Source organism: Eriocheir sinensis, unplaced genomic scaffold (genome assembly GCF_024679095.1).
Source record: "Eriocheir sinensis breed Jianghai 21 unplaced genomic scaffold, ASM2467909v1 Scaffold257, whole genome shotgun sequence".
NCBI classification, from domain to species: Eukaryota; Metazoa; Arthropoda; class Malacostraca; order Decapoda; family Varunidae; genus Eriocheir; species Eriocheir sinensis.
Window position 1 is genome coordinate 72,749 of NW_026111562.1, and position 26,670 is coordinate 99,418.

Consider the following 26,670-nt stretch of genomic DNA (forward strand, 5'->3'; position numbering starts at 1 on the left):
GAGGCTGAATTATAGTCACAAGTTAAAGTGTGTGTCGTGCCAAGTCCCTGCTGGTGAGCCTGGTTCAGACCCTCACACCAACCACCTCCCAGGGCCAAAACGGAGGTGGGTTGAGTTCTAATGTGTGTTTCCTTAGGTTCACGGTACAGAGGAAGGGTCACACACCTAACCCGGGAAATGCCCACAACTCCTAGGAAAGCCTGGTCAAATGTGTGTTTCTTTAGGTTCACAGTACAGAGGAAGGGTCACACTACCACCAGGGTCACACACCTAATCCGGGAAATGCCCACAACTCCTAGGGAAGTCTGGTCAAAAGTGTGTTCCCTTAGGTTCATGGTACAGAGGAAGGGTCAAACTACCACCAGGGTCACACAACTACCCTGGGAAATGTCCACAAATCCTAGGGAAAGCCTTGTCAAATGTGTGTTCCCTTAGGTTCATGGTACAGAGGAAGGGTCAAACTACCACCAGGGTCACACAACTACCCTGGGAAATGCCCACAAATCCTAGGGAAAGCCTTGCCAAATATGTGCTTCTTTAGGTTCACGGTACAAAGGAAGGGTCACACTACCACCAGGGTCACACAACTACCCTGGGAAATGCCCACAAATCCTAGGGAAAGCCTGGTCAAATGTGTGTTTCCTTAGGTTCACGGTACAGAGGAAGAGTCACACTACCACCAGGGTCACACAACTACCCTGGGAAATGCCCACAACTCCTAGAAAAGCCTGGTCAAATGTGTGTTTCCTTAGGTTCACTGTACAGAGGAAGGGTCACACTACCACCAGGGTCACACAACTACTCTGGGAAATGCCCACAACTCCTAGGAAAGCCTGGTCATATGTGTGCTTCCTTAGGTTCACGGTACAGAGGAAGGGTCACACTACCACCAGGGTCACAAAACTACCCCTGGAAATGCCCACAACTCCTAGGAAAACCTTGTCAAATGTGTGTTTTCTTAGGTTCACAGTACAGAGGAAGGGTCACAAAACTACCCCTGGAAATGCCCACAACTCCTAGGAAAGCCTGGTCATATGTGTGTTTCTTTAGGTTCACAGTACAGAGGAAGGGTCACAAAACTACCCCTGGAAATGCCCACAACTCCTAGGAAAGCCTTGTCAAATGTGTGTTTTCTTAGGTTCACAGTACAGAGGAAGGGTCACAAAACTACCCCTGAAATGCCCATAACTCCTAGGAAAGCCTGGTCATATGTGTGTTTCTTTAGGTTCACAGTACAGAGGAAGGGTCACAAAACTACCTCTGGAAATGCCCACAGCTCCTAGGAAAGCCTGGTCATATGTGTGTTTCTTTAGGTTCACAGTACACAGCAAGGGTCACAAAACTACCCCTGGAAATGCTCATAACTCCTAGGAAAGCCTGGTCATATGTGTGTTTCTTTAGCTTCACAGTACAGAGGAAGGGTCACAAACTACCCCTGGAAATGCCCACAACTCCTAGGAAAGCCTGGTCATATGTGTGTTTCTTTACGTTCACAGTACAGAGGAAGGGTCACAAAACTACCCCTGGAAATGCCCACAACTCCTAGGAAAGCCTTGTCAAATGTGTGTTTTCTTAGGTTCACAGTACAGAGGAAGGGTCACAAAACTACCCCTGGAAATGCCCACAACTCCTCGGAAAGCCTGGTCAAATGTGTGTTTTCCTAGGTTCACAGTACAGAGGAAGGGTCACAAAACTACCCCTGGAAATGCCCACAACTCCTAGGAAAGCCTGGTCATGTGTTTCTTTAGGTTCACAGTACAGAGGAAGGGTCACAAAACTACCCCTGGAAACGCCCACAACTTCTAGGAAAGCCTTGTCAAATGTGTGTTTTCTTAGGTTCACAGTACAGAGGAAGGATCACAAAACTGCCCCTGGAAATGCCCATAACTCCTAGGAGAGCCTGGTCATATGTGTGTTTCTTTAGGTTCACAGTACAGAGGAAGGGTCACAAAACTATCCCCGGAAATGCCCACAACTCCTAGGAAAGCCTGGTCATATGTGTGTTTCTTTAGGTTCACAGTACAGAGGAAGGGTCACAAAACTACCCCTGGAAATGCCCACAACTTCTAGGAAAGCCTGGTCAAATGTGTGTTTTCTTAGGTTCACAGTACAGAGGAAGGGTCACAAAGCTACCCCTGGAAATGCCCACAACTCCTAGAAAAGCCTGGTCAAATGTGTGTGGCGGTCGAAATGTGGGCCGAGAGAGAGAGAGAGAGAGAGAGAGAGATAATGTTCCATAATAGACTCGGAGCAGAGTGAGGATGACTCATTTTCTCGCCGGCAACACACGCCTCAGTGAATAAGCTACCCGAGTAATACGTTCACCTGGATCACAGTCTGTTCACCCCAGGACGGCAATGAGTCAGTATTTTGATTTTTTTTTACAGCTAAGGAGACAGTTCAGGGCATAAAAAAATAAAAAAGCCGCTATTTACTGCTCCTGAACAGAGGTCAAAGGTTTGGCGCACGAGGTCACATGTTGCCTCCTGCCCGGGGTCGCCTCAGAGCACGCTGCATCCTGCTGAACAGATCGTCGGCGGCACATATTAACCAGGCGGTGGTGGATCATGTTTCTTAATGGTCCCTCTGAGCGAGAAAAATGAGAAAAAATCACCCCTCACACAAACCATTTCATAATATATATCAAAGCATTTGTGATCAGTTTATGCATCATCTATTTTGGGAGGTATAATTATATCATGGCACAAATTTGACCCGTCGCTGCTGCCGGTTTAATATGCTTGCTTGTATGAGATCACTTGAACACAATGCATGCTTTGGTGAGGTCTGAACTAGGTTGTGATACACACACACACACACACACACACACACACACACACACACACACACACACACACATAATGTCCACCAAGTCGACAATGTCCCTCTTCATCTCCTCGGCCTGGTGCTTTTTCTCCTGGGCAGCCTCGTCAAGGCAGCGCAGCGTCACCCCTCGGCAATCCAGCCTCTCCCTGCTTTCTCCGGTCATCAGCTGGTACTTCTTCCACTGTTCCTCTGGGAGTGCCTGTGGGAGGGGGGTAAAGAGGGTACATTCATCACCCCATACAGGTTATAACTATTTGCATCGGGGAAAAAAAAGCCTGGAAAATTCTGCATAGCCCCTTGACTGTGGATTTCCTACAAGAAGACCTCACCATGTTATAGGAAAGGCACAAAAGGTGGCTGCTACAATTCAATGAAGAAAAATGGAAAGTCCTGCACCTTGGGAGGGGATATCCAGCACACCAATACCACATGGGAAACACTCCACTATCCACCACAGAGGCAGAGAAAGACCTGGGAGTGTATGTTACCAGGCTACTAGTGAAGGGATATCCAGCACACCAATACCACATGGGAAACACTCCACTATCCACCACAGAGGCAGAGAAAGACCTGGGAGTGTATGTAACCAGGCTACCAGTGAAGGGATATCCAGCACACCAATACCACATGGGAAACACTCCACTATCCACCACAGAGGCAGAGAAAGACCTGGGACTATACGTTACCAGGCTACTAGTGAAAGCCAAATCCGTGCCAATCGCAGCGGACGGGTTAAAAACTAAGTAAAAAACTGACTCTCAAGGCAAAGTTGGAATATGAGAAACTGATTAAAAACATACAATTCATCTAAATACCTAAGTTCAGGGCTTAAGTGTTGGAGTTCATTCTCTAAGAGTTATGGACCTGGAGTAGTGAGCACATCCCACATGATCTTGAACCCCTGAAGGGCGGGTGTTTTGACCACAAGGGCTCACTCAGGGGGGGGATTGGGCCACAAATAGCTGTTCTTCAAGCACTCATAATCCTTGAAATAAACATCTTATGGATATACATGTAATACCATGATAGCCATGATGGTGAAAGGAGCCTGATATGTGTGATGCCTGAGCGGGCCAAGCCAGACCTATTGCTGGGCTGAGCCTGATGGACGGGACAATGTACTGGATGGGGGACTCACGCAAGCTAATTTATTATATAACACATGAAAATTTACTTTTTAGGTGTGCATATGTTGTACATATCTTGTGCTCTGTCTGGCTGGCTATCTTGGTTAGACTTTCTCTCTCTCTCTCTCTCTCTCTCTCTCTCTCTCTCTCTCTCTCTCTCTCTCTCTCTCTCTCTCTCATATACAGGATATAAAAATCTATATATTTCAACACAACCTATTTCTCTCTTGAAAACATGTTGTTAGCCTTTTTGTTAGCTGTTTTTTTGTGTTTTTGATTAAGGCGCGAACTGTTATCTCACGTCAGGTCCGGTGTGCCGTTGCCTGCTTTCTCCAGTTGATAGAAGTCGTGAGACAACACAATAGCCTTTTAGTTAAGTGATGTGGGTTATGTGTTGGCCGAGCGGAGCCGTTAAGTTCACTTTGAGTTCACTTAATTTACTCTCTCTCTCTCTGGTTGATTAAATGGTTGTATTGCTTTTTAAATATATTCACAGAATAGTTACAGTATTTTGTGGACGAGTCGTAAGTCGTACGCACACTCCGAGAAGTCCTGTGCTCTCGTCCGCCGCCCGCCCTGAACTGCCGGCTTCTCTTGGTACAGGAGCGGCCAGCGGATAGCATGCTTGCTGAATCAGCACCGTTCCCACGGCAAGGAGCACCTCCTAAGCACAACGTAGCGTCTGTGGGTAACGTCCTGGCGCCGCTGGGCCATACATTCACACATTCACATGTATGTTATAATATATACATTACATCGCTCGGTCACGGAAAAAGTCGCGACCTCGCGGTTCACCCGACCCTTAAAATCAGTGTACCTACCCATGTTACAGTCGCACAATGTGTACTAGTTAAACGAGGGCCTATTGTGGTTGCATGTAAAAAAAAATATATACAAGTCAGAGCCCGCCTAACGATACAACATCGGGAAATGCCAATGACAATAAAAATAATCATGGAAGTAACAATAAATGGGCAAAGTACATACAGGGCGAGGTAAACAGGAAGCTCAGCACTATTCCGAGAAAACAAAATAATAGCTCGAGTAGTAATTTACAAGATACATCCTAGAAAAATAAATTGACTAAATTGTCATTAGGATACATGGTAATGGAGCTATTTGGAATAGTAATAAGAAAAGGAAAAAAAATCCTTGAAGAAGATTTGAGACAAACTGAGTCTTCGAGTCACAATGCGTACGAACTTAGCGCGGTGGGGCAACTCTTGCCTGAAGATGGTTGTACAAAGTCAGAACCCGCTTAACAAGGCAGAATAGGGGGATGACAATGATGATAAAAAGAACCACCGGCAAGATCAGTGATGGGTAATGTACATATGGGGCAAGGTAAACCGGTAGAGAGTCATGGACAGTTGACTCCAATTCCGAGAAATTTGAAAAGGTTAGCTCGGAAAGGCTATTTGTCACATACTTCATCCCAGAAAAGGTGAGATTCACTAAACTGTCAATAGGATAGATTGGGATGGCATTTGTGGCCGCAGGTGACCTGCAACCTCTCTATAAGTTGAACCTTCAGGACAGACCACTGTCACAAACACTGGTAGTGTGAAAAATAAGTAGTGAAATCCGGAGAACCTCCTGTGGAAAAGCGATTTAGGGACGACGTGACGATAGGGGCAAGTCTCTAGAGCTTTAGAAGCATCTGACTGGGTTAGCACCACTAACTCCTGATACTCCGTTTTTCAGGTCTACAGCACTATAAAAGAAAATCCTGTCACCAAGTTGTGAAATCACCGTTGTAACAAATCTCACTGAAATATATAAATCCAGCATAAATAGTTAAAGTAATTCCAGCATTAATAAACAGCAAATTCAAAAGACAAATTTCCACCTATCCTCCGACCGGAACGAGCGTGGATGACTGACATCTTTGATGTCAAAAATAATTTCCGTAACGGTTAACAGTGGTATGTCAAGGAAAAGGTAAGTAAGTAAGACTTGTCTGCGTACTTCCAAAGCCGAAAGGTATTCACATGCTGGATACAATAAAAGTTAGGGACAGCATTTGCCCAAGTGTAGTTAAATCTGTCTTTGCAGAGAAAAATGTCTGTTTCAAGCAGAAGCACATGAGGTTCAAGGTTAAAAGTACCTATCCCTATGGTAGTCTACACCCTCGATTATTACGGTCCCAACAACTAAGGAGACTGACTGCCCTGCATCAACTCAGCAATAAAAAGAAAACAGTGAGTCAGAGTGAAAAGTATTACTCAAGCACTCCCCTCTCACATGAAAAAGATGCAGGCAAAAGCTCAGGAACCAAATAAATTAGTAATTGCGAGGACGCAGGTTATAGTCGTGTGTTGGAAAGATAGACAAAGCATCGTCAGGCTGAGGCAAACAGGCGGTTCTCGCTGGTTCAACTAAAGTCGAATCGATGACCTCAGGCTGGGCGTCTGTCTTTTTGAGGCGATCACTATGCACAATTTCATATGAATTAAAAATGAGATCATAAAGCTCAAATTTCTGACCACCTAGTTGCCTAACTATCTGGCGTGGGCCCACGAATTTAGGGGACAACTTTGAATGTCTCTCTGGGACTCGAATCATAACAAAGTCACCCACTTTCAAGGAAACAGGGGCGGCACGCTTGTGTTGCTGCAAGCACATAGCCTCAGATGTAGCCTGTAGTCTCTTTCTGACCTCTCTATGAACATCTGTGAAAACCTTGAGTTGAACCTTAGAATAATCATCTACATTATATACAGGTGAATGATAACTACCAAGCAGGTCATACGGGAGTCTCTTCTCAACCCCAAAAATTATGTAGTGGGGAGATTATCCCGTTGACTCACAAACACTGCTGTTTATGCTTGCTGCAACATATGCTAGCCAGTCCTCCCATGTATGCTGAAGTCCGCTAACGACCGGGCGCAAGACATCTAAAATCTTCCTATTCGCGCGCTCAACAAGGCCGTTGCTGGCTGGGTGATAAATGACTGTAAAAGATTGTGTAATGGCAAACTGTTTGCATATTTCTGCTAAAAGTTGATTTCGAAACTCGGTTCCATTATCACTTAACAACACTCTAGGTGTGGAATACGGACAAATGAGATGAGTAATCAGGGCATGAGCAATGGACTTAGCAGATTTATCTTTCACCGGGGCTAAAACAACGTACCGAGACAAGTGATCTACACAAACTAAGAGGTACCTAGAGCCCTGGTGGCTGGCGGGAAGCTGTAGCAAGTCAATAGAAACTACATCCCAAGGCCGGGCAGGTATTCTAGGATCGGCGCAGGCCGAGGCACCGTCCCTTTATGTTGGGCACACTTGACACACTTAGCCACATACGCGTCAATATCTACACGCATAGTTGGCCAAAAATAGACCGCTCGGGCCGCTGTTAGTGTGCGCTCCCTCCCCGGGTGACCAGCAATGATCGCGTCATGAACTAAGTTCAGCACCGCCGGTACATAACACTCCGGTATCACAAACTGTGCGACAGACTCCTTTTTGCGGGGCCAGTAGCGGCACAGGACACCGTCCTGTGACAAGAAAAATTGTGAAAAAGACACAGGTAGTGGCGGGAGACTTGTTTCGTCACCCGACTCCAGAGCGTATATTACCTTACCCCAAACGTCATGGCGACGCTGGGCTGCTGCTAAATCCCTAAGACAGAAATTTTGAATTTCAGTAAGCGCTTCTGCCACTGAGCCAACAGGTACGTTCCTAGACAGTGAATCCGCGACGACATTCGCGCGGCCAGGTAAATACTTAAAGGTTAGCCCAAACTCCTGGATAGTCAGGTGCCACCGGGCGAGGCGACCGGTGAGGTTTCTACCCTTAAAAAGCTCGGTGACTGGCGCGTGGTCCGTAAAGACAGTGACAGGATAGCCAAGGATAATATCCCTAAAATGTTTAGGAGCCCAAACAACCGCTAGGGTTTCCTGGTGGGTCACTGAATAGTTCGACTCAGCCTGGTTTAAAGTACGACTTGCGTACGCAATAGCGCGATTTTTACCGCGAGCGTCCGGTTGCATCAAAACAGCACCAAGACCCAGGGCTGAGGCATCTGTAAAAAGTGTAAAAGGGACGTTGTAGTCCGGGAATGCCAAGGCTGGAGCGTTGATTAACGCTGACTTCAAGTCTGTAAAACTCTTGTGTTGTGGGGCATTCCAATGAAAAGGGACCTCTTTCTTTAAGAGTTGCGTTAGAGGCGAAGCAATTTTGGCAAAACCTTGTATGAAAGGCCTATAGTAGCCGGACAACCCAAGGAAAGACCGAACGTTTTCGACGGTTTGGGGTTGCGGAAAATTCTTTATGGCCGATATTTTATCGTCCATCGTGTGGATACCATCTCCATCAACAGTGTGGCCTAAAAAGGTGATTTTCGCCTTTAAAAATTCACATTTAGTCAGCTTGGCCTTAAGGCCAGCGCCTCTGAGTTTAAGCAGAACCGCTTCTAGTTTAGCTGGGTGACTGTTGCTAACCTTGCTGCAGATGATTAAATCATCTAAATATGCATAGACTTCTTTGCCTATCATGTCTGAGAACAATGTGTTGAACATCCTCTGAAAAGTAATGGGTGCGGTTTTGAGGCCGAATGGCATCCTTAACCATTCAAAATGACCGCTAGGGGTACTGAAGGCTGTAATCTCTCTGGATTCAGCTGCCATCGGCACCTGCCAGTACCCACTTAAAAGGTCAAGACTACTGAAAATAGTATTCCCTTGCCCCAGGGACATTAACAAGTCACCTAAAACAGGCAGTGGGTACCTATCATCCTCAGTCACCTCATTTACTTTCCTAAAATCGATGACAGGCCTGAAACTCCCGTCCTTTTTAGGGACTAGAAACAAGGGCGAGTTCCACGGAGATCGGGAATGCTGAATAACACCCTGGTCCAACATATCTTTAACCTGTTCATCTACAACCTGCCTTTGACTGTGTGGTAGTCTGTACGCAGGAATGTACACCGGTTTGGTGTCGGGTTTAACCCTAATGTTGTGTTCTGTCGTAGCAGTCGCACCTAAAGGTTCACCGGGCAGGGCAATGACATCACGATACTGATGTAAAAGCTTCAGAAGCGGGCCCTTAAGCTCGGGATAATCGACCACTTTGACTAAAGAATCGACAGATGAGGCCTGACAAGATGTGTCGCCGGCGGCGGGTTGACCCGCTTCGCCGACACAAGGCCGCTTTAACTCTAAAGGGTCTGGGGACACCTGTCCGTCGAACGCTAAAGCGCGACCCAAAATGACTCCATTTCTGAGTTTCACTGGACCGCCAGTGGCATTAACCACTAAAGCTACGGTCCTACCTCCCTCGCGCACCGTGTTAAGGGTGGACTCTATCGCTAGCGTGTTGACACGACTAGGCCCTTCTAGGCAGATGTCACAACCTACGGTGGCGTTAGGGACTGACACAGGGATGTGCATTGCGGTTCGTTGAGGGATTCCCCACGACTATCGCATTGACATTTCTCCATCCCCTGCAAACGTCAGCTGGTGTTGGTGGTTGACCATGAAGTGAGGTGGTGCCCGCGCCATGCACCGGCACCGTGGAAAGAGTCGGCACGGTATGCACTACCGACTCAGGAGAAACACTTTCCCGACCCTTGCTGGGTATTTCTCTTCTTTCCCAGGGAGAAGCGAGGCGCACAGGTTGATCCATGGCCTTGAAACACCTCCCTTGAAACCTTACTGTATTACTATCTGGAAGTATTACCATGCGGTTAGACCTCAGTGACGACAACCCAAGAAGACCGTCAGACGGCAGGGAAAAGTTTGAAGTCACGTAAAAATCCAAACGCATGACAGGGGTGTTTCGTCCCAAACTCACTGGTAAACTCACCAATCCAAGGATGTTAAGCCTGTCGGCGGTGGCACCGCAAAGGCTCAGGTCCGAGGGTCGTAGCTGGTAGCGGCCTCCCCGCGACGCGCGTTTCAAAGCTAATTATGTCCTTTCAGACAACACATTAACCGCCGCGCCGGTGTCGACCGCAAATGACGCTTGTAGCGGACCCAGCTTGACTTTAAGCGCCATAATTTCAGGCTGACTGCACGCGGCCACAGCAGATTCATACAAGCTACTATTGTCAGCCTGCACTGCAGTCTCGGTTTCCTCCCCCCCCCGGGTTGCTACCCTGGGTCGGTTTTGGGGGGGCGCTCGGCTTCCCCCGACCCCTTCACGAACTTTCCTGCTCGCTCTTTCTTTAACTGGAGCACAGAGAAACACTCCTCTGTGATGTGTCTACCAGCACCGTGGACAAAACAGAACTTGCCAGTGTGGTAGCCCGCGGCTCGACTTTTTGAAGCGGCCGGGGTCTTCTGAGAAGCAGATTTGCCTGACATCGGCGAGCCTCCCTTCTCCCTAGTAGCCTTGCGATCCCGCTGACGTTTTAGACAATAGTCAACCGTATGACCGTCGCGCTGACAGTACGAACAGTGGCGCTTAGGCTTTTCGGTGGTGGCTGCCACCACTGCTGAGGACGCGCTAACATTAGCGGCCTTCTGGTCGACAGAGGCTACAGCGGGGACTGGCGCTCCGTCTTTCTCCTCCATCTTAGTTTTTATTTTAAGCATGAAGTCGTGCAACTTGTCAGCGGGGCCGTAGGCTAGGGATAAAGAACCTTTTCGAAACTGGCCCTTGATGACAGCCATGTATACAAAAAATTCAAAAAATTTGAGAACATTGGATAGACATATTCTCTCCCTCAGTCCAGCCACCAGCTTTCAGATAGACGCCCATATCAGTAGACAACCGATAGGCGTCTACTTGTCCGGCTAAAAGCTCTTTACTCTCCACAGCTGAAATCAATTTGGTCACAGCTACATTAACACCTTTGACGAGGCTGTGCCTAACATCTTCCCAAAAAGACTCCAAAAAATGTGACCGAAACTGGGCATAATCTTTGGTTTGTTGCGGTTCCATGAACGCGCTGGTGTACATAAGAGCTGATGCTTCTGTCCCCGGCTTTAATCTAGACCTAATGAAGGAGATTTTATCACCCGGTTCTGACACAAATGAGTTGTTCATAACATCCTCGCATTGCAGGATGAAGTCTCTCGCACTGTAATCCGGTTCATTGCCTGCGAAAGCTCTGACTGATGCCGTAGTCGGCAGAAGTTTAATAGTGTTAGTAGCCATTGTGGATTCTTGGTTAGTCAAGATATTACCTTTGTTATCATGCGGGAGAGAAGAAGGAGGAGGAGGAGGAGGAACTCTGTCATGAGTTGACCCGCTCCTTAGGACACGGGAATTGACATCCTCGGCGGGCGCTTCCGAATCCTGCAGTAACTTCTGGAACTCCTTGGCCAAAATTTCTATCTCTTTATCAGGCTGACCTGCCATTTAAAAAAAAAAGGCATTAGGAAAATATGGCTTCATGAGGAAAAATATGGGAAAAGAAAAAGTATCACCGCTAAGTGTGTGCTCACTCGCCTCAGATGCTTCCAAAACGCATTAAAAAGAGGGAAAAGAACAATGAGTGAATACTTAGCATGATAAAAACTTCCCCACTGTGCAATAAAACACACAAAAGAAAGGAGAAAAGAAAATGAATGATTATATATAAAATGCAAACAATGTTCACAAATCAGGAAAAATATTAAACATCCCTCAACACCTGAATAAAAGTCAACAGCCTAAGGGAAACTAGATACGGCTCCACACGGAGACACACAAAGCACGTAAAAAAAAAAAAAAAAAATCACCTGAAATGTCATCAACAAGTGGTGTATTAATATAATTAGTGGTGTGTCAGCTACATGCATGTGAATACCATAAAAAAAAGTGTGAAGATTGTGCCCGTGGCACTCCTTCGTCCTCGGCTGGCTCGCCCTCGTCCTTGGCTGGCTGTCCCCGCGTCCTTGGAGCGGCCAGAGAGACCGCCGGCAGTGCCCGGCAGCGGCTGGCAGCGGTGAGGAAGGGGCAGAGGAGCGACCACGCTCCACCAAGATCTCCACCAAGGCGAATGTAAGCGCCCACCCACGAATGACTGTGTCGTAGGCAGACAAGGGGGCGTCCCAGAATTGGGAAGCAGGATCCCGACAATGGGCGATGTGGGCGCGCGGGGCGCGTCGGGGCGGGGCGCGCGAGGTGTGGCGGGGCGGGGCGCGCAGGGCGGGGCGAGCGGGGTGGTGTGGTGGAGTGTGCTGACTCGACTCGGACGGGCCACACAATAGCCTTTTAGTTAAGTGATGTGGGTTATGTGTTGGCCGAGCGGAGCCGTTAAGTTCACTTTGAGTTCACTTAATTTACTCTCTCTCTCTCTGGTTGATTAAATGGTTGTATTGATTTTTAAATATATTCACAGAATAGTTACAGTATTTTGTGGACGAGTCGTAAGTCGTACGCACACTCCGAGAAGTCCTGTGCTCTCGTCCGCCGCCCGCCCTGAACTGCCGGCTTCTCTTGGTACAGGAGCGGCCAGCGGATAGCATGCTTGCTGAATCAGCACCGTTCCCACGGCAAGGAGCACCTCCTAAGCACAACGTAGCGTCTGTGGGTAACGTCCTGGCGCCGCTGGGCCATACATTCACACATTCACATGTATGTTATAATATACACATTACATCGTATGTGTAGAAAAACATATCATAATTTTCAATGGGAGTGTAACATATGAAATGCATTTTTGTTCTAATGTTTACCAATATTCTGATACAATAATAATGGCAGGTGTTGGTTGGTGCCACTGGGAGTCAGGGGTGCAAGCAAGCATTTTGTGTAGTGTATCTTTTCTGACTTGTGCTGCCCACCTGTGCCTGTGAGTTCCCTGCCTGGCTGGCTGGGTTTATTTTTGTGTGTTTTTGGGTGGGTTTTTTAATGCCAACCCTGAGGATTACTAACAAGTGGAACAGCCTCACTGAACATGTAATCACCAGCACTAGTGTGAATATGTTTAACACGGTAGCAGCGACAGGCCAAATTTGTGGCTTTACCGTGTACCAGCAACGGGCCAAATTTTTGCCATGACATAACCCCCCCAAAATAGATGAAGCATAGACTGATCACAAATGAGTTGATATATATTATGAAATGGTTTGCACGAGTGATGATTTTTTTCTCATTAATTCGCTTAGAGGGTCCTTTAAGAAACATGATCCCCGCTGCCACCACCGGGTTAAGAACAGATATGACCAGGTTGAGGCTGAACAGAAACAGAGAAGAGGCACCAGGCCCTTATGACTCTCTTGCCTCTTATACATTCACTGGGTAAGCATCTTCACTCAGGATCGGACTAGCCTGTGTGCCCGTGTGCCAATGTACTTACTCGTGTTTCTTATTTATCTGGTCCCACTTCCGCCGAAGTGCTCTGCAGGACCCACATATTTTAATTCATTAAATTTTCAATATTGATCACAACTTATATGCTATGTTAATTGTCAATGGCACATGGGCCCCCCAAGGTACATGTGTAGTGCGGCGACTAGGCCTGATGAACGAGCCTCCCACAACCCACTTAGCCAGCGGGGTACCTCTTTGGCCGACTCGGTAAAGAGTGGCTCTTCCGTCACGTTGGTTCAATGCCAGGCAGCCGGCGAATACCCTCACCTTGTCTTGATTAATTTCTCGTGTGTTTCGATGCAAGCAGAGGACGTGTTGGGAAATAGAGGAAATAGAAAAAGAAAATCCCGGGGAATGACACATGGGCCCCTGGACTTAACCCATGCCAATGTGTATTATTTGAATATTTTGATATTTTAGCTTATATGGGCCCGGGCCCCCTCCAGCCACTAGATGGCACGGTCCCCTTCAGCACCCCAGTCCAACTCTATCTTCGCTAGGTAAGCACGTCAGCGCTGCCACGAACCCGCGCCATGAACCCTTGAAGCTTGATTGCAAGTCTTACGTAACAGTGCCACACCTCGCCTAATCGCCATTACCGGAGCACCCGGCAGCCCACACAACCCTGATGACAATGAGTGTGTGGTAACTGCCCCAACAATAGCCACTTTTAAAGCGCGTTATGACAGACGCCTTGATTTGATTAACTACGATACTGGCTAACTAGTCCTAAGAGGTGGGGGGCATCATAAGAAGTCCTCTTAATTCCCCACTATTTATTCCTAGATAAGCATTCCTAGATAAGACAGGCACGGGGGAAGGAAGGAGGGAGGGAAGAATACAGGAGGAACCAGTGAGTGCCATGCGGTACCTCACCTGCCACTCCGCCGTCACCAGCTTGGCCATCTCCACCTTTCTCTTGAGCCGCTCCTCCACTTCGGGTTTCATGGCCATCATGAAGTAGAAGAAGAAGGCGTTGCGTCTCTTCTGCTTGCTCATCGCTGCCCGCCAGGAATACTCAGGAGGTGGAGGAGGAGGGAGAGCACCGCCGTACATCCTGCCTCGATGGTGGTGGACGGAGCACTGACTCGCATCGTCGCTCGCAAGTTCACAACCAGCGTTACCATATTGTCGTACTAGGCATAATTTTTTCTTCTGCTTGAGGCCCAAAACTGTCGAGGCAACACTGATAACGATATACATTCACAATTAGAGTTCAGATGGTTAATTATCGATGTTTATCTGCAATTGTTATGGGTCAGAAACAGGAAAATGCGATGTTCTGAGTACGACAATATGGCAACGCTGCTCGCAACGTTGCCAAAGTGTCGTACTCAGCTGCTTATTTTTCCCGATTTCAGGCTAAAAAATGTCCCACCCACAAAACTAACGATACTTAGATTTCCCAACAAAAACTCCTAATGTATTCAGATGCAAACCTTTCCCTGAGTTGTGCTATAGCAGTGTCCGAAAATGGGAGAAAAATAGCTCTTCGATAGTACTCCTATGATTGATGATTGATTGATATAGTTTATTGTTGCAAGTAAAACAACAAAGGAGAAGGGAGGAGCATGCCATTTGCTGTTGGAGGGTTAGCCTTAATTATGTTACTGATGACCACTGATTGTTCAAGGCTTCTGGCTTCCGTACCTTTCCTCAGCTTGGGCAAAAAGTTGGTTGAACTTATTTCCATCACGATAGGACTGAAATGCATATATGCAGCTCTGTACACGGGTCTTTTCCGTTTGGCGTACAGCGCTAAAAGTAATTTTAATATAGATTTTTCTATGTATTTTTGTCCGTAGAATCAGAATATCACATTATTTTTTTGGAGAAATTAACAGTTTTTGAGTTATTTGCCTTTAAAGTTATTTTCTTCCTATCTATTACTGAAGGAATTCAAACTTTAAAGTCGTAATATTCAGTATTCCGTTTGCAAACCTTCAGCAGTCATGGAAACGCTTTGAAAATCCAATTCAAGGACTTTTTTTTTACTCTTGAAAATATGGGATAATGTTTACGAAAGCGCGTCGCCTCTGGTGCTGGCCGCGGCGAGGCTGCAGCGGGTGTTGCGAGAAATACCTCCTCGCTGAAATAAGTCACATATACATGAGGGGGGGGTCCAGGGAGGGGCGTAGCCCCCCCTGGTTATTAGGGGGGGTCGAGGGGGGCGCAGCCCCCCCGTTAGTAGGTCGTAAAGTTCGGTTGGAGTAGTTTAAATATGCTCCCCGACCCTAAGCCCTCTGCGAGCTATTTTGAGGCTGCGGCGGAAAATAACTTAAAAACTGTTCGTTTCTCCATAAAACGGTTGTCATATTCGGATTCTACGGACAAAAATACATAAGAAAATCTATATTAAAATTAATTTTAGCGCTGTACGCCAAACGGAAAAGATCCCTGTACACTTCCAAGAGCATTATCAGTTCTTGTTGTGACCCCTACATCTTTTCTGGCAAGGGTTTAGTGACACTTAGAACTGAGGTGAGCACTTCCAAACTCATGAGAAAACCTGGGTCACTTATTGCTTTAGATTAGGCTTGGCTGCTGATTCTTCACCTAACGTGTTTTGCAGTAATTATTCTTAATCCCAAGCCTGCCTGAATTCAAGGAATGACACACGCTGCAGTAAAAAAGTACTACATAAACAGAAAATGAAATCTATCAATCATAATTTTCAGAAATTTGAAATTTGTGGTCAGAAAATATTATACGGATAACATGAATAGGCTATGTGAGCCTACGTCGTCAATGAATGTTTCTCAAAATAGATCACCTGCTCTTATTCAACTCAGCAGCTCCATTGTTCAGGTGCTGAACATACAATAGTCACTCAGCCACTCTACACTGTCCACTGTCAAGCACAAAACGGTCATTAAAGGTGGTAATATAGCGGCAAAGGTCGACCTTACAGGTCCCATACGCGTCTCGCGTCGCCTGCCACTCTCCCCATCATAATACAGAATCATATTTCATACTCACCACTGTCACCAGACAAGTTCACTTGGTGCCTCTACAGTATAATTATATAGTCCTCCAATCACTTTGACTGCACCTTACACCTAAAATCAAGTAAAAATGAGAGGCAAGAAGGAGAGAAGGCACACTTACGACTTTCGTGCTCTCTCTCTCTCTGCCAGAGCCATCCCAATCTCGTATTCCTCTTCTTCCTGTCACCCGCTACAAACACCCGTCCGCCAGTTGACAGCTTGACATCGCACTCTACACACAATTTTATGAGCCCATCATTTAACGCCTTACTTTTTTTTCACTCAGAGCAAACCTTATAACCTTCCATTAACTCAAAACAAAACCAAAGGGGAAATAACTCGGTCACTCGGTGCCACTGAGCTCTCAACTCCACACACACACACACACACACACACACACACACACACACACACACACACACACACACACACACACATTCGTAACCGTAATACTAATATACATATTCCTATTATTTTCCCGTAACATTTATTTATTCATTATTATTTTTCTTTGCAAAAGGGGGGGGGGGCATGTCATCCCCCCCCCCTCGGTACGCCACTGCTTAGAAGGCTTACGGTGCGTCCTTTACCTTTACCGAGGTGCCAGTCTTGTGACGTCACTATCACGGACCTCCATCTCTCCCCATCATCAGCCATTCTCATAACTTCTGCCACACTGTGTCTTCCATCCATGTCTTGTAGCAGGCTATCCATAAATTTAATTCTTTGACGTCCTCTTGCTCCTCTTCCTTCCACTCTTCCAAGCAAGCAGTCACTTTTTAGTTCTCTCCTTCTTAGCACATGACCCAGACACTTTAGTTGTCGCCTTCTTATACTTTTCATTAATTGCCTATCTGCTGCTGCTCTTCGCAGAGCTTCCTGGTTTGTCACACTGTCCGTCCAGGGAATTCTCAACATTCTCCTTAAAAACACATTTCCGCCGCGTCTATCTTTTTCTTTGTATTTGCTATGATTGTCCATGTTTCGCAACCATATAGTAAAGTTGACCACACAAAACATTTTAATAATCCCAATCGCATTTCCATATTCATACTCAAATTATTCAGCAGTTTCCTCATATTTCCGAATGCCGTCTTTGCTATACATATTCTCCTGCCTATTTCCTTCTCACTTCCTCCGTCTTCACTAATCATGCTCCCAAGGTAATTAAATTTTTATACTTGCTCAATAAGCCTTTCACCAATCCGTATCCCCACTCGAAATTTGCTTTTTCTTTGTAACCACCATAACCACTGTTTTACTGGCATTGATTTTTAGCCCTTTTCGCTCACAGCTCTCCTGTATCCTGTTCACCAGTGCTTGTAGTTTCTCCTCTGAGTCAGCCAAAAGTACAGTGTCGTCTACATACTTTATATTGTTAACATTTCTACCTCCAATTAAAATTCCATCCATATCTTCCAATTCTTCTGTCACTCGTTGATCGTATAGAGAAAAGAAGTCTGGCGACAGGACACACCCCTGTCTGACTCCTCTTGTAATCTATACCCAGTCTGTCTTCTCCTATTTCCTCATCCCTGGTCTGTCAAATTCCCATCTTTGTTTTTTCATCTCTTCCGCTGGTAATCTCTGGAACAGCCTTCCCTCGCCTGTATTTCCTCCTGCCTACAACTTTAGCTCTTTGAAGAGATTATCGTGACATCTCTCCTTTCGAAGTTGACCTCTCTCCTGGCCTCTCATTATTTTCCCTCTGAATCTCAAGTTGTTGTTGTCCTTATCTTCTTTCTCCGTTCTTGTTTTTTGTTCTTCTTTATCCGTTGTTCTTCGTATCCTTCATTTACCTTTCTTGTTGTTCCTCATCTTCTCCACCATATATATGTTTCTTGTTCTTGTTTTTTTTTTTTTTTTTTTTTAGTTTTTTTGCTTTTGTTTCTATTTTTTTTGTTCTTTGTCTTCCATTTCCTCTTTTTCTTCTTTTTCTTCGTTTATTTTTTTTTTCATGTTCGTCTTCTGGTTGTAGCGTTATTTTTATTGTTGTTGTTGTTGTTGTTGTCATTTGAGCAGGTTCTAGCGGGCTTTTTTTCTTGAGCTTCCTCCCTTGCTATAAAAACAAACTTTGCAGACAATACGGAAAAAACGACGTAGCCGGCACTCACGTGATCAGTAAATTTCTGTGCATAACACTAGCATGTCTGCAATGACACGGGGAGAGAGAGAGAGAGAGAGAGAGAGAGAGAGAGAGAGAGAGAGAGAGAGAGAGAGAGAGAGTATGAATGATACATGAAGCTGCTGCATATATTTATTTTCTTGGGGCGGTTATTGTAGAACACTATAAGGATGCTACTATTCCTCGTTTAAGTTTTATCAGCTGACTTGGCTTACCAGTGATATGATTTTAAACAAAGAAACATCGTGGGCAAGAGGTAAACTGAAAGGGTTGCAGGTGTAATAATGAATTTGTGCCCGTACAGATACATTGGAGTAGTGATTGCATCGTCCACGGAGTGAGCGAGAAAATCAAAGAACGTTTGACTTACTAGATGATGGTATACTTGATAGTGACACCGCGGCTTCTCCTCCTGGTGCCTTGATAAGCTGCGTACATCTCATTGGTCTCGGATGTCAGAGGTGAAGACACTACCCTCTTGCCGCAGATAATTAAGCTGGTGTCTGGCGGGTACATCCTCTCACTCCTCCCGTTCAGCAGAAGCCAGTCAATTGCACAGTTCCTTGTCCCTCGAATCCTAGATGTAACTTCGTCGACCTGCACGCGACTTCCAGAAGGAGCCTTTGGACAAAAAAAAAAAAAAAAAAAAAGAGTTGCGTTAGCTTAGAGGTAGATATGGAACGGGCCTCTGATGTTTCACTGGCGACCTGCTCGAAGAAAAATGGGTGTTTGAAGGGGGGATGAGCAAGTGATAATGTTATAAATCACTGGAGTGTTGGAGGAAGCAAGCGCATAGTACGTGTGGAGGACTCAAGTTTAATGTAACCTTTTGTGGAGTTGGTGGTGATTGTTTTAACCCCTTGAATGCGGATTTCCTACCAGAAGACCTCACCAAGCTACAGGAATGGAACAAAAACTGGCTGCTACAATTCAATGAAGCAAAATGTAAGGTCCTGCATCTTGGGAGGGGATATTCAGCACACCAATACCACATGGGAAACACTCCACTATCCACCACAGAGGCAGAGAAAGACCTGGGAGTGTATGTAGCCAGGCTACCAGTGAAGGGATATCCAGCACACCAATACCACATGGGAAACACTCCACTATCCAACACAGAGGCAGAGAAAGACCTGGGAGTGTATGTTACCAGGCTACCAGAGAAGGGATATCCAGCACACCAATACCACATGGGAAACACTCCACTATCCAACACAGAGGCAGAGAAAGACCTGGGAGTGTATGTAACCAGGCTACCAGTGAAGGGATATCCAGCACACCAATACCACATGGGAAACACTCCACTATCCACCACAGAGGCAGAGAAAGACCTGGGAGTGTATGTAGCCAGGCTACCAGTGAAGGGATATCCAGCACACCAATACCACATGGGAAACACTCCACTATCCAACACAGAGGCAGAGAAAGACCTGGGAGTGTATGTTACCAGGCTACCAGAGAAGGGATATCCAGCACACCAATACCACATGGGAAACACTCCACTATCCAACACAGAGGCAGAGAAAGACCTGGGAGTGTATGTAACCAGGCTACCAGTGAAGGGATATCCAGCACACCAATACCACATGGGAAACACTCCACTATCCAACACAGAGGCAGAGAAAGACCTGGGACTATATGTTACCAGGCTACCAGTGAAGGGATATCCAGCACACCAATACCACATGGGGAACACTCCACTATCCACCACAGAGGCAGAGAAGGACCTGGGAGTGTATGTTACCAGGCTACCAGTGAAGGGATATCCAACACACCAATACCACATGGGAAACACTTCACTATCCACCACAGAGGCAGAGAAAGACCTGGGAGTATGTTTTACCAGGCTACCAGTGAAGGCCAAATTCGTGCCAATCGCAGAGGACGGGATAATGTTTGATGAAAATAGAAGACATGACCAAACAAATCTCTTGTCGACACCCCCGCAGGAGTGGCAGTGTTGTGGAGAGAGACACATACTAATACCTTTCTTGTGTTATATCAGTTTTTACCTGGATTCGGTATTCGCAGTATTTTTCTGCTGGAGGGGAAGTTATTGTGCCAGTCTGACCAACAGCTGCCGTGATTATCTGTGGATGGATACCATTGTGATTATGATACCAGGCTTGACGGTGCAACGAGCAGGGATTATAAGCAGCTCTCGTATGTGCTTGTACGATGGGTCGAATTCAAATACAAACTATGTTCCATAATTTATCTTACTATTATTAAACACAAAAAAATATATACAATGGCTAATATTATACATCTACTGTCAATATGTCCATCTGGCGAGAATCTCAACTTAGCAAGCAGCACAGTTGTATATTGCCGAAGTAGCGAAGCTCAGATAAATCCACAATGTTCCTTAAGGGGCTGCTATTACGCTGGGCAAATTTTCCGTGGATCTTCAGTCAAACCACGATTTCCGCTGGCGTGGTTCTTTTTTGTTTCGTGTTATTGTTGATGATGATGATGGTGAGTAATACCGTTTTCCTTCGGTGAAATCTTCCGTAGCTTTGGAAGATCGTGTACACGTCAGATAACCACGGAAATATGAGACGTCTCGAAGTTGAGCTCTCTCCTGGCCTGTCGTTATTTTCCCTCTGAATCTCAAGTTGTTGGTGTCCGTATCTTCTTTCTCCGGTCTTGTTTTTTGTTCTTCTTTATCCGTTGTTCTTCGTATCCTTCATTTACCTTTCTTGTTGTTCCTCATCTTCTCCACCTTGTTCTTGTATATATATATATATATATATATATATATATATATATATATATATATATATATATATATTTTTTTGTTCTTTGTCTTCCATTTCCTCTATATATATATATATATATATATATCTTTTTTTTTTTCATGTTTGTCTGTAGCGTTATTGTTGTTGTTGTTGTTGTCATTTGAGCAGGTTCTAGCGGGCTTTTTTCTTGAGCTTCCCCTTGCTATAAAAACAAACTTCTTGCAGACAATACGGCGACGTAGCCGGCACTCACGTGATCAGTAAAGCATGTGGGTAACACTGGCGGTGACTGATACCTCGTAGAGAAGAGCGTCGGCATCGTCAACGTTACCAGAGAGGAGAGGCGTATTGTTTTGTGCATATATTTATTTTCTCGGTATTGTAGAACACTATAAGGATGCTACTGTTCCTCGTTTAAGTTTTATCAGCTGACTTGGCTTACCAGTGATATGATTTTAAACAAAGAAACATCATGGGCAAGAGGTAAACTGAAAGGGTTGCAGGTGTAATAATGAATTCGTTGCCCGTACAGATACATTGGAGTAGTGATTGCATCGTCCACGGATAAGAACATAGAGAAATCAAGAACGTTTGACTTAGATGACGGTATACTTGATAGTGACAGCGGCTTCTCTGCTGGTGCCTTGATAAGCTGCGTACATCTCATTGGTCTCGGATGTCCATGAATTTATCTACCCTCTTTTTGCAGATGACAATTGTATTGGCACTCACCACATGGCGGCTACATTCCTCTCATCCACCACCTTGTTAGTAAACCAGTCAATTGCACAGTTCCTTGTTGAATCTGATGTAACTTCGTTTAAACCTGCACGCGACTTCCAGAAGGTCCTTTGGACAAAAAAAAAGAAAAAAAGAGTTGCGTTAGCTTAGAGGTAGATATGGAACGGGCCTCTGATGTTTATAGCGACCTGCTCAAGAAAAATGGGTGTTTGAAGGTACAAGTGATAATGTTATAACATCACTAGTGTTGGAGGAACAACCCATTAAACGGAGGACCAAGTTTAATGTAACCTTGTGAGTTGGTGGTGATTGTTTTAACCCCTTGAATGCGGATGGTTCCCACCAGAAGACCACCAAGCTACAGGAATGCAGTTGAAAAACTGGCTGCTACAATTCAATGAAGAAAAATGTAAGGTCCCCTGCATCTTGGGAGGGGATATTCAGCACACCAATACCACATGGGAAACACTCCACTATCCACCACAGAGGCAGAGAAAGACCTGGGACTATATGTTACCAGGTTACCAGTGAAGATATCCAGCCACCAATACCACATGGAAACACTCCACTATCCACCACAGAGGCATATGACCTGGGAGATGTTACCAGGCTACCAGTGAAGGGATATCAACACACCTTGGGAAACACTTCACTATCCACCACAGAGGCAGAGAAAGACCTGGGAGTATGTTTTACCAGGCTACCAGTGAAGGCCAAATTCGTGCCAATCGCAGCGGACGGATAAGGTTTGATGAAAATAGAAGATGACCAAACAAATCTCTTGTCGACACCCCTCCAGGAGTGGCAGTGTTGTCGGAGAGACCACAGATGTTCCTTCTATAATTCCTTCCCCTCCTGTTTTACCTGGATTCGGTATTCGCAGATTTTCACTTCTAAAGTTATTGTGCCTCTGACCAACAGCTGCCGTGATTATCTGTGGATGGATACCATTGTGATTATCTCCGGCTTGACGGTGCATCGAGCGGATTATAATATTCGTATCACCTCTGTCTCTCTCCGGTATATGAAAACTATGTTCCAAATTTATCCCCTCCTGTATTAAACACAAAAATATGACCACAGATGGATAATATTATACATCTACTGTCAATATGTCCCTCCTGTCTCAACTCCGGCATATGCAGCACAGATGTATATCTCCTATAAGTAGCGAAGCTCAGGCATAAATCCACAATGTTCCTTTCTATAACTACTATTACGCTGGGCAAATTTTCCGTGGATCTTCAGTCATATGACCACGATTTGCTGGCTGGTTCTATTTGTTTCGTGTTATCCTGTCTGATGATGATAATGGTGAGTAATACCGTTTTCCTTCGGTGAAATCTTCCTGTCTTTGGAAGATCGTGTACACGTCAGATAACCACGGAAATATGAGAACCACGCCAGCGGAAATCGTGGTTTCCTGAAGATCCACGGCATCTGCCCAGTGTATGTGGTATTATAATTCCTTCCCTCCTCAACTCTTCCGGTATATGAAGGTGTCAGTGTTCTAATGAGTGGTTCTTTCTCCTGTCTCTCTGGGGAAGGGTCAAACTACCACCTAAAAAAACTCCTGTCTCTCTCTAACGTCATATGACGAAAGCCTTGTCAAATATGAAACTTGGGCGACGAAATGTTTTTACCGCTGTATAAGGCACCTGGTGACAACTTAGCAACAGCACAGTCACACCTTTAGAAGTTCAAATAAACCACAACGTTCCTTACCTGGTGACAACTTGTGGTTGCAGGCGTACAAGAGATTTTAACTGATATGTCCTCCTGGGGTTGGTATCTCGCGTTGAAATTGAAAGATGGCGAAAACTCTCCCTGATCGAGATCCACGTCAACCTGGTGATTAAATTAAGATGCAAAGGTTAAACGTCTACGCTTATAAGCCCTGTAGGCTCGTTTGCTTGAGGGCCTGGATGGCACCTTTCGGCCTCCACCCGTTATGGCGCAGGCAATTTTATAGTGGCGCCATCTTCTCTTGTCTGCCGGAACTCGTTCTTGATTCACTTGGACGGTTTCCTCTAGAGTCCGGGTTGATGTGTGTGGTCTTCAGGACAGCATGTGTGTGTGTTTAAGCCACTCGGCGGTGACTGAAAAAAGGTGGTAAACAATAAAAAATTCGAACTCGCGTCGTCCATCCCACGGTGAATGTGGGCCAAGACTTACCACTCAGCCACCGCCTACCCAGCGTCGTCTGTAGTGGCATCGTCAACGTTACCAGATTGTCGTACTTGGCGTATTGTGTGTGTGTGTGTGTGTTGACCAAAAACTGTCTTATTTGAAAGTCTTTTTATTTATTTATATTTTATCGTTAAAATCGGTAATCATTGGCTTTTTTGCAATATTTATGGCCAGAAACCCATCAAATACAATGCTCATGCGCAGTAAGTGTTTATAGTGGCATCGTTCCATCTACTCGTTGCCAACCAAACATGTGAATTAAGTATGGAAACCCACGTCGCTCTGACTACTTAATATAAGAACATCAGAACATAAGAACGTAATTCTGCAAGAGCCGGTAGGCCTGTACAAGGCAGCTCCTTTGAACCTAAGCTGTGAATCTAACCCCACCTAATATCGATGTCGTTACCAATGAATTTATCTAATAGTATTTTGAATGTAAACTGGCCGATTGGCACTCACCACATGACTGCGGGTTAGCCTATTCCACTCATCCACCACCTTGTTAGTAAACCAATTTTGCCTATGCAGCCTGTTGAATCTGATAGTTTATAAAGTTTAAACTATCGGGTCTACCCAGTTCTCTTACAACAAAACCTTATGAATGTCTCCTTATTAAAGCCCTTCATCCATTTATAAACCTCCCCATAACTCTCCTCATGGACGTACAAAACGCCCAACCATTCTATTAACACACTAATGCAACAACTACCCATTAAACAAGCGGACCATCCCTTGAAAACCCTTACCTGCGCAGTTGAAGTTATAGGGGGCTTGGTGATGCAAAGCCGGGGAGGACCAGGTCACTCGTTGACAGCCTGAATTAAACATCTAGGTGGAGTTGGTGGTGGGCGGCTTGCCGATACCCTTGGTGGTGTCCACCCAGCAGTGAATGGTGTACCAGGTATTAGTGGTGGTTGTGTGGTGTCTCCTGGGGTCTGATTGTTGCTCCTATAACTCCTGGGTCCCTCTGTCTCTCTCCGGCATATGACCACAGATGTGGGTTCTGTAGTAACTCCTTCCCCTCCTGTCTCTCTCTGGCATATGACCACAGATGTTGCTTCTTCCTATAATTCCTTCCCCCTCCTGTCTCTCTCCGGCATATGACCACAGATGTTGCCTTCTATAACTCTTCCCTCCTGTCTCTCCAGCATATGACCACAGATGTTCCCTTCTATAATTCCTTCCCCCTCCTGTCTCTCTCCGGCATATGACCACAGATGTTCCCTTCTCCTATAACTCCTTCCCCCTCCTGTCTCTCTCCAGCATATGACAACAGATGTTCCCTTCTATAACTATTTCCCCTCCTGTCTCTCTGGCATATGACCACAGATGTTCCTTCTACTATAATTCCTTCCCCCTCCTGTCTCTCTCCGGCATATGACCACAGATGTTCCCTTCTATAACTCCTTCCCCCTCCTGTCTTTCTCCGGCATATGACCACAGATGTTCCCTTCTATAATTCCTTCCCCCTCCTGTCTCTCTCCGGCATATGACCACAGATGTTGCCTTTATAATTCCTTCCCATCCCTGTCTCTCTCCGGCATATGACCACAGATCATTCTCCTGTAATTCCTTCCCCTTTCTGTCTATATGACCACAGATGTTCTTCTCCTAATTCCTTCCCTCCTGTTCTCTCCGGCATATGACCACAGATGTTCCTTCATAACCCTTCCCCTCTTGTCTCTCTCCGATATCTAACATTTTGATAATTCCTTCCCCTCCTGTCTGTCTCCGGTATAGGGTGACCACAGATGTTGCCATATAGTCAAGATGAGGTCTAACTAATGCTAAATATAGTCTTTATAAGACTTCTGGGCTCTCTGTTACAGATGTCCTTCTGAAATTCCCCTCCTGTCTCTCTCTCGGTATATGAATACAGATGTTGATGCCTTCCTGTCTCCTGGACGATGTTGCGCCGACTAAACGAAACTTTCCAACTTTTCCGCTGTATACCCAGGCATCACCTGTTAAGAGTGTCATTCACACTTACACCTTGTCCTACCAAACCACACTGCTACTCACGTTCTCGTTCGATTGTACAAGAATGTTAATCTCGACGCCATCCACGCATCTCCTTCTCCTGGCTCTCTGCAGCGTGAATACGTTTCCAGTTTCAGCGTCAACATGGATCTCGTCTGAACATGCAAAGGAACACTTCAATAAGCCCTGACTCGTTTGCCTGTATGCTACAAAATAACGTGGCACCTTTATCACTCACTACTACGTCGAGTGGAATTATATAAATAATAACAAAAGCCTGAGTCATATTGTTAGTGGCGTGTTTCGAGGATATATATGTGTGTGTGTGTGTGTGTGTGTGTGTGTGTGTGTGTATGTGTGTGTGTGTGTGTGTTTACAGCCAGGAGAAGGGCACACAAAAAGGAAATAATAAAAACTTACCTCTACTCCGTGAGCTCCTGTAAAGAGTCCGAAGAGGTTGGTGAAAGAGCAGTCAAACGCTTTACTGAAAATCCTCTTGATTGTGTGTGTGTTTGTGTGTGTGTGTGTGTGTGTGTGTGTGTGTGTGTGTAAAATGCACTTGATTTGAAAGTCTTTTATTTATTTATTTTTTTTTTTACGTGTACGCCTATGCGCCGGTAGGCTTGCCTGAGGGGCCTGGAAATGGTACTGACCCCATGTCATGGCGCAGGCAAGTGTTTATAGTGGCGCATCTTCTCAAC

At 45.6% G+C, this 26,670-nt stretch overlaps 1 protein-coding gene and 1 long non-coding RNA gene across 3 annotated transcripts; both read right to left on the reverse strand.

Annotated features, from left to right (window-relative positions):
- Positions 1–2,437: 2,437 nt before the first annotated feature.
- LOC126991289 (uncharacterized) lies at positions 2,438–14,278 on the reverse strand. Of its 2 annotated transcripts, XM_050850070.1 has the most exons (3): positions 14,079–14,278; positions 2,859–3,025; positions 2,438–2,586 (listed from the first exon to the last, which is right to left on the reverse strand). In XM_050850070.1, the coding sequence occupies exons 1-3, from the start codon at positions 14,256–14,258 to the stop codon at positions 2,547–2,549; spliced, it is 387 nt and encodes a 128-aa protein (XP_050706027.1). In that variant the 5' UTR covers positions 14,259–14,278; the 3' UTR covers positions 2,438–2,546. The 2 variants fall into 2 exon arrangements, with proteins under 2 accessions (XP_050706027.1, XP_050706026.1); XM_050850069.1 differs by having other exon boundaries at positions 2,448–3,025.
- Positions 14,279–18,433: 4,155 nt separating this feature from the next.
- LOC126991291 (uncharacterized) lies at positions 18,434–23,548 on the reverse strand. Its single transcript, XR_007745372.1, has 3 exons — positions 23,522–23,548; positions 20,327–20,404; positions 18,434–18,935 (listed from the first exon to the last, which is right to left on the reverse strand). It is a non-coding gene; the product is annotated as an uncharacterized LOC126991291 (long non-coding RNA).
- Positions 23,549–26,670: the final 3,122 nt, after the last annotated feature.

What these genes read in the sequence shown, in the direction of transcription:
- LOC126991289 (XM_050850069.1), bottom strand. Translation starts at nt 14,258, where the DNA reads ATGTACGGCGGTGCTCTCCCTCCTCCTCCACCTCCTGAGTATTCCTGG. An exon ending in TGGTGACGGCGGAGTGGCAG is followed by an intron (nt 3,026 to 14,078) that starts GTGAGGTACCGC and finishes CCCCTCCCACAG; the next exon opens with GCACTCCCAGAGGAACAGTG.